We start from the raw sequence: 8,679 nt of genomic DNA, 5'->3' as shown, positions 1-8,679 counted from the left end.
CCTCGAAACAAATCTGGGCCGGATTTCACCCCATCCTGCAGGTTAACCATGATTCTTGCAGCAAACCAAGTCATGCATTTTCTTGACCCCATGATGCTGTGCTGAACACAACTTTTCTGCAATGTTTTGAAAAGCGCTAGAATCCAACCATTAAAGCTCTGGTACTCTCAGGTGTACTTTACTTCCTGCCAGGATGCTATTTGTAAAAAACTTTAAAAAAAGCAAATAGTATGCCGTCTCCCCCTTCTACCCCCCACTTTCAAGTGAGGAAGCGACAGAGGTGTTGCTTTACAGACAAAGGGAGTGCCCCAAGTGGAACCCACCTGTCACCAGTCATACCTCTTAAACTGGAAGTCCTGCTTTATTTGTCAGGCTTGTTTGTAAATCTGATAAGTTCCAGTTGGAGCATTTATCATCCCTTATGCATAGCAGCAATTGTTATTTATTATTATTATCCAGACTGTTTGTAGAAAACTATGTCAGTTTCTAAACATGGACGTTCCTTACCACTGACTTCTACATACCTCATTGCAGTGTATAACGGCAATAATTGTGCCTTAACTGTAGTATAGACACAACAGAACTTTTATATATATAATGTATGCACATAGGGATCTCTCTCTCCCGTCATTTACCTGACGCACCTCATAAATATGTTGCTTCACACTTTTTTGCCATATAAATTAGTCCAAATGAGTCCAATATACAAACACTTATAGATTTTATATAAGTCTTTATTATTTATTATAAATAAAGAATTTAATGAAAACCAATTCATGAAAAAAAAAAGATTATTCTGGTAGTTTAGGGAATTTGAAATTGTATTTTTAGTTCACATAATTCCTATTTATTATAAAGCTTATCCAGAGGAAGGCGAAAAAACCCTCTGAGGCCGTGTCCATTGTGCCTCAAAAGGGGAAAAAATTCCTTCCTGACTCCAATAGGCAGTCGGACTAGTCCCTGGATCACTAATGTAATGGTGCCTATATTCTAATGCTTAGGGCTTAGCTGGATACTATTGAAAATGCTGCAGTAAAGAGAATTTAAGTTTGGTGTGTTATAGATTGTAGTGTAAGGGATACATTTTGGGGCTGGTGGAAAGGGCTATATGTAAAGGTCCATTAAATGGACCAGTGGTGAAGGCCAGAGAGCGCTGCCAATGTTAAGGCTGCAGTCAGAGGCCGATAGAGTGGGCTATTGTTAAAGTAAAGGTCAATAGAAGGGACAGTGGTTAGGGCCACAGACAATGCCTGATGTTAAGAGCCAATGGCATGGGCTAGAGGTAAAGGCTGATAATGTGGGCCAGTGTTGAGGCCGGTGGTGAGGGCCAGAGATAGCAGCCAATGTTAAGGGCTAGAGGTAAAGGCCGATGGAATGGGCTAGTGTTGGGGCCGGTGGTGAGGGCCAGAGATAGCAGCCGATGTTAAGGGCTAGAGGTAAAGGCCGATGGAATGGGCTAGTGTTGGGGCCGGTGGTGAGGGCCAGAGACAGCAGCCGATGTTAAGGGCTAGAGTAAAAGGCCAATAGAGTGGCCAGTGTTTGGGCCGGTGGAGTGGGCTAGAGACAAAAGCCGATGTTAAGGGCTAGGGTGAAGGCCGATGGATTGGGCCAGTGTTGGCGCCAGTGGAGTGGGCTAAAGACAGTAGCCGGTGTTATGGGCTAGAAGTAAAGGCCGATGGAATGGGCTAGTGTTGGGGCCGGTGGTGAGGGCCAGAGACAGCAGCCGATGTTAAGGGCTAGAGGTGAAGGCCGATGGAATGGGCCAGTGTTTGGGCCGGTGGAGTGGGCTAGAGACAGTAGCCGATGTTATGGGCTAGAGATAAAGGCCGATGGAATGGGCAAGTGTTGGGGCCGGTGGTGTGGGCTAGAGACAGTAGCCGATGTTATGGGCTAGAGATTAAGGCCGATGGAATGGCCAGTGTTGGGGCCGGTGGTGAGGGCCAGAGACAGCAGCCGATGTTAAGGGCTAGAGGTGAAGGCTGATGGAATGGGCAAGTGTTTGGGCCGTTGGAGTGGGCTAGGGACAGTAGCCGATGTTATGGGCTAGAGATAAAGGCCGATGGAATGGGCCAGTGTTTGGGCCGTTGGAGTGGGCTAGAGACAATAGCCGATGTTAAGGGCTAGGGTGAAGGACGATGGAATGGGCCAGTGTTGGGGCCAGTGGAGTGGGCTAGAGACAGTAGCCGGTGTTATGGGCTAGAAGTAAAGGCCGATGGAATGGGCTAGTGTTGGGGCCGGTGGTGAGGGCCAGAGACAGCAGCCGATGTTAAGGGCTAGAGGTGAAGGCCGATGGAATGGGCCAGTGTTTGGGCCGGTGGAGTGGGCTAGAGACAGTAGCCGATGTTATGGGCTAGAAGTAAAGGCCGATGGAATGGGCCAGTGTTTGGGCCGGTGGAGTGGGCTAGAGACAGTAGCCGATGTTATGGGCTAGAAGTAAAGGCCGATGGAATGGGCAAGTGTTGGGGCCGGTGGAGTGGGCTAGAGACAGTAGCCGATGTTATGGGCTAGAGATTAAGGCCGATGGAATGGCCAGTGTTGGGGCCGGTGGTGAGGGCCAGAGACAGCAGCCGATGTTAAGGGCTAGAGGTGAAGGCCGATGGAATGGGCCAGTGTTTGGGCCGTTGGAGTGGGCTAGAGACAGTAGCCGATGTTATGGGCTAGAGATAAAGGCCGATGGAATGGGCCAGTGTTTGGGCCGTTGGAATGGGCTAGAGACAGTAGCTGATGTTAAGGGCTAGAAATAAGGGCCGATGGAATGGGCCAGTGTTGGGGCTGGTGGTGAGGGCCAGAGACAGCAGCCGATGTTAAGGGCTAGAGGTAAAGGCCGATGGAATGGGCTAGTGTTTGGGCCGTTGGAGTGGGCTAGAGACAGTAGCCGATGTTATGGGCTAGAAGTAAAGGCAAGTGATGGAAAAGGCCGATGTGATGGGCCAGAGACAGTAGCCATTGGAAAAGGCTAGAGGCAGATTGAAAGAACAAGTGTTAGTAACAACGAAGAGTCAAAAATAAGCGTTAGGGAAAAGTGACAAAGGCCAGAGACTGAAGATGTTAAAGGCCACTGATAGAGCCAAAGGACGATGGTTACTGCAGGTGTGATGGAAAAGGCCAAGGGGTGTTGACGACATCAAGAGGCAGGTTATGATAAACTGGGACTAAGACTGAAACTGGCGGAGGGGGCCAAGGGGTGTTGATGACATCAAGAGGAAGGTTATGAGAAATTGGGACTATGACTGGAACTGGCGGAGGTCTAATAACAGGACCAAGAAAAGGATGGAGATTATAAGGAACTGATGGAAAAGGCCGTTGGTAGAAGCTGACATGAGGCCAATATGTTAAGGGCCAATTATAGATCCAAAGGACGATGGTTACTGCAGGTGTGATGGAAAAGGCCAAGGGGTGTTGACAACATCAAGAGGCAGGTTATGAGAAATTGGGACTATGACTGGAACTGGCGGAGGTCTAATAACAGGACCAAGGAAAGGATGGAGATTATAAGGAACTGATGGAAAAAGCTGTTGGTAGAAGCCGACATGAGGCCCATATGCAGTGTAAGGCTGGACGGAGAAGCCAAAAGGACCAAATGGAGACGGATGGTATGGAGAGTTGATGGCCATTGGTTGGGCCTGAGAATGGCAGAGATTACTGGATGTCCAACAATGGCTTGGGTGCTCCAACTCGGATGACGGGGTGAGGCATTCTGAAGACTCCAAGAATGACAGCGGCTCTTCAATTGTTTTGTCGAAATCCACCGATGGCACCTGCAGTAAAGCAAAATATTTAGCTTATTTTTCAGTCACAATAAAATAACTTCATAATACTGAACATCTGCTGACGTTGCAGTGAAATTAATATTACAGTAACAAATGTAACGTAAACTGGACACCACTAGTAATTACTCTAATACAAAATATTAAAGGACAAGGAAAGGCAAAAAAATAAAATCCCATTTTTACTTTCTTTAATGAAAAAGAAACCTATCTCCAATATACTTTAATTAAAAAATATGTACAGTTTTTATAAGAAACCTGACTGTATGCAGTGAAATTCTCCCTTCATTTACTGCTGTGGATAGGAATTCTCAGACGGTCCCCAACTGCTGAGCATGGAAACAATCATACTTGTGAACAGCAGTTGGAGCCCCCGCCTTACTTCTCAGCCATGCAGAATTCAAGCAGCTTTGTTTATGACGATCCCTAAGCAGCCCAGACCATACTGAGCATGTGCAGGGTCAGGGTTAGACAAAGTTACAAGATGACAGCCCCCTGTAGCAGACTTTGAAAGCATAAATCATTTGTTTGATTAGGCTTTGTGGTGCAGTAAGTTCATGTTTATGTTTAGTATACAAAATACAGCATTTCTAGCCTTCTATTTTAGAATTTCCTTGTCCTTTAAATGTCTCAATCAATAAAATCAATAAATACTGCATTTCTTATTATTGAAGCAGGATAACTGAGTTTTTCAAAGGGTCAATTCTAGCCTAGCCTAGCCCTGTCCATATTATCTGCTTGTACAGATCTATAGTATGGAAAGAAGATATTTTTACCCATTTACTAGTTTTAGTTAAAGGTGCACCTCCTTGTGTAATTGTATTATTCCGTAATTGAAATGTTTGGTGTTTCTGGAATTTTTTTTCTCTATTAAAGCTGGGAGATACTAGAAGGACATTTGAGCCTCTAGATAAGAAGTTACTTGAAACCTAAGAGAATGTTGAGAATGCTAGCGGTGATTGTCATTGAGAGGATGCTTTTGAGTGCCCCAGTGAATAAACCAGAGTTGGGAGGGTAATGGCCGAATTACAGGCTTATCTCTGCCACCTGCTGCCTCCCAACATTTCTGGGGCTTTCCTATAATTCCAGGCTTGTTAGGGACAATTGGCCCTAACTGATTCTGATAAACAGTTCCCAGATGTTCATCACTTACTTTGCCACATGAACCAATCCCAAGCAATGCGGGGATCTGACACGTGCAGACTGCAACATGGAGAGGAACTTCTTCTTGGTGGGGCCTCTTCTGCTCACTTCCTGCTTCTAGAGAAAAAGGCAGACATATAAAAAGAATTAAAGTTGTTATTGGAAAACACAGAAAACACGGGGAAAATGTTTCCTTTGTGCATATTGGCATTTATTTAATATGAGATTGTACTTAGCTTTCCACATAAGTACATATTACAAAATCTATACTGGTTAGCTTATGAGAGATAATTTGATAGAAGTATATCATTTATCAGTAAGCATATAAATATAAGTGTGTACGTGTATATAAATCTATATAAAATAGATAATAGATATTTATCTATAATAAATAGATAAAAGAATGGAGCTGCAGGCCAAGTGCTAAACTCCACTAACTCCAAAGTCACTTCTAATATCTTTAAAAATGTTAGTACAGGTATGTAATCCGTTATCCGGAAACCCATTATCCAATTCAGAAGAAAAGATTTATCTGGAACCCATCAGGTCCCATTCTGGATAACAGGTCCCATACCTGTACAGGGTACATAATACAGGCATGGAATCCATTATTTAGAAACCCATTATCCAGAAAGCTCTAAATTATGCGAAAGCTATCCCTTATAGACTCCATTTAAATCAAATAATTCTAAATTTTAAAAATGATTTCCTTTTTCTCTGTAATAACACAATAAAAAGTCATCGTTGGCGTAGTTGGCCAGCTTAAATATTTTGCAATATATGGACAAACAATTCCTGTTTTGTTTAAAGGGTAAGGCATTTTTTAGTAGCTGAATGCACAAAATGGCTCTATGTCTTAAATATATTGATAATGGCTTGAGTCCAGAGGACCTCTTGTATTTGTCTATATGTATTTTGTGGTCACAGCATCATTGCACCCCCCTGCTTAATGGATTAAAAATTAGTGGTGAGCACAACTTTCCCTTTTTTGGTAAGAAAGAGCAGTGAAAGGGAGGGCAGTGAAACTATATGACTACAGATATGGGACCTGTTATACAGAATGCTCAGGACTTGGGGTTTTCCAGATAATGGATCTTTCTGTAATTAGAAATGGGAAATGTTCAATATATTATTTTATGGTTTGAAGTCTTTTGACTAGAAAAAAGCCACACAGCAACCAAAGCAATGTGTTGAGATGGTTCAGTATCCCTGTAAGTAAGTTTTAATACACACAGAAGTCAGTTGGAAACACTGCAGACAGGCAGCTATAGATACAAACTGACATACATATTGACCAGAGAAACTTGTAGTACCAAAGATTGAAAGACATCAAGTTAGATTGATAGACAAACAGACAAATTAGGCAGATCTATAAATTTTCTTTAAATAGGTTTAGCCCCCCCCAGGCACAACTTTCCCTTTTTTTGGTAAGAAAGAGCAGTGAAAGGGAGGGCAGTGAAACTATGCTTTTACAGATATGGGACCTGTTATACAGAATGCTCAGGACCTGGGGTTTTCCAGATAATGGATCTTTCTGTAATTAGAAATGGAAAATGTTCAATATATTATTTTATGGTTTGAAGTCTTTTGACTAGAAAAAAGCCACACAGCAACCAAAACAATCTGTTGAGATGGTTCAGTATCCCTGTAAGTAAGTTTTAATACACACAGAAGTCAGTTGGAAACACTGCAGACAGGCAGCTATAGATACAAACTGACATACATATTGACCAGAGAAACTTGTAGGACCAAAGATTGAAAGACATCAAGTTAGATTGATAGACAGACAGACAAATTAGGCCGATCTATAAATTTTCTTTAAATAGGTTTAGCCCCCCCAGGCTTTCATTAAAATCCACATTACAAACTGTGCTGTTTACCCATAAATACATAATAGCAGCATCCCAGCTTCATTTAAAATGACTTGTTTTTAATTACCCTCTGTTTTGGGTTCCTCATCTTTTCGGGGTCTTTTTCTTCCCTTCTTTTCTTTCTTCTTTTCTTTTTTCATATTATCCTCCTCCTTGATGTCGTCACTGCACTGATGTTTCACCTTTTTCTTCCTTTTTCTCCCACTTTCCTTTTCAGCGCTGATGTCCATCTTTCTCTTCACCGTGATGGTATCCCCCTTGTCCTTTTCCATCTCTGCCTTAGTAGCAGCAAAAAGTTGATGATTTTCCTCACTCCTTATTGGAGGAGTACTCTTCTCCATCGCTGGAGGCAATTTATCTCCCATAATTGGGGAATTCACTTTCCACAAGGAAAAAAAACGCAAGATGCACGCTGGTCTGAGTCAAACCATGTACTGAGACCAACTGTCACTAACTGTACAAGACTGAGCTGTGACCAACTGTAACAACTATACGGTCACATGTGCAGCCGTGTATCAGGGCAAGTCTGATATAAATCATCAGCATCAACAAGAAATAAAATTATTCATGGCGATTTCTTTCTGTGTTTCGTGTACAGATTGTAGTTAAATATTGCCTTTAGCTGCCATTCAGCCTTTAAAACATATATTAAAACATATATTAATTGGCTGGGGCTTAAAAGTTCCCTGCTTTCTCATTAGAGCTCCTGAGTTAAGGGTAAGTACAACATGGTCTGACTACTCAGCAGGACCGCCATCAGAAATCGCAGGGCCCCATACGACAAAAATTCCTGGGCCCCCTGGGCTGCGCCCACCGCAAGCCCCACCTACAGGTCCGCCCTCCCCACCACACAGTAAAAAAAACAAAAAAACATATTGGTGGCTAGGGTTCCCACATGTTAATAAAAAATAAAAAGATATTGGTGGTCAGGGCCCCCCATAAAAAACATTTGTGGCCAGGCCCCCCCCATTAAAAAATAGATACTATGTAATAATAAAAATTAAATTTTTTCACTAAAGGGAGTGCTGGTTTGGAAACTATTGGTGTATGCAAAAATTACCATGCACCCCTTCCTATTCTATATTGCCTTGGAGTGCGAATACTCATTGGAGAATTATATATATATAAATATCTATATATATATAGCAGGAAGAAAGCTCGCACTCTCAGGTCTTAGCAGAAAAAAAAGTGTTTATTTAGAAAACAAAAATCGACTAACGTTTCGGCAAACACTGAAGCCTTTATCAAAGACCTGAGAGTGCGAGCTTTCTTTCTGCTATACCAAAAATGTGGCTTATTGCACCCAGGCATTTTTTGACTGCTATACGAGTTGTGCCGGCTTCCAGACTGCTTTATATATATATATATACACACTGATAAATACACTATAGAGATTTAGTGCCTTTATCAGCCTTTTATACCCAGTGCTGTATTAAGGCACTGGTGGGTGAAGACAGGGGTGCTGCACCAATGAGGTGAGTTGAGAAACTCCCCTCAGGCGGCAGCACCCCACTAGTTACCAGGGGCAGCAAAGATGCAGCTCCTGGTAACTTTAAGAGCTTTTACATAGTACACAGTAAAAAGTACCCCCTACTGTAAATAAGCATATTAGAAGTCACTGAGGAGTTCTGTGACCATATAAAGGCACAAGGCTGAGGCTGAGTTATACAGGGAACTCTGAGTATCACTCATGTATTATAAGGGATAATGTACCCCCTACTGTTAATGATAAGGATATTAGAAGTCACTGAGGGGTTGTTCTGTGACCATATAAAGGCACAAGGCTGCAGGCTGAGTTATACAGGGAACTCTGAGTATCACTCATGAATTATAATGGATAATGTACCCCCTACTGTAAATGATAAGGATATCAGAAGGCACAAGGCTGCAGGCTGAGT

The 8,679-nt window shown here is 42.7% G+C and overlaps 1 protein-coding gene across 1 annotated transcript; it reads right to left on the bottom strand.

The window, feature by feature from the left end:
* Nucleotides 1-2,853: 2,853 nt before the first annotated feature.
* On the bottom strand, nucleotides 2,854-7,333 carry LOC121400446. The gene is made up of 4 exons (XM_041583579.1): nucleotides 6,849-7,333; nucleotides 4,921-5,027; nucleotides 3,449-3,758; nucleotides 2,854-3,164 (listed from the first exon to the last, which is right to left on the bottom strand). The coding sequence occupies exons 1-4, from the start codon at nucleotides 7,144-7,146 to the stop codon at nucleotides 3,082-3,084; spliced, it is 798 nt and encodes a 265-aa protein (XP_041439513.1). The 5' UTR covers nucleotides 7,147-7,333; the 3' UTR covers nucleotides 2,854-3,081.
* Nucleotides 7,334-8,679: the final 1,346 nt, after the last annotated feature.

This window comes from Xenopus laevis, chromosome 2S (genome assembly GCF_017654675.1).
Source record: "Xenopus laevis strain J_2021 chromosome 2S, Xenopus_laevis_v10.1, whole genome shotgun sequence".
NCBI classification, from domain to species: domain Eukaryota; kingdom Metazoa; phylum Chordata; class Amphibia; order Anura; family Pipidae; genus Xenopus; species Xenopus laevis.
The sequence above is the reverse complement of the archived record's forward strand: the minus strand, read 5'-3'. Positions and strand labels throughout refer to the sequence as shown.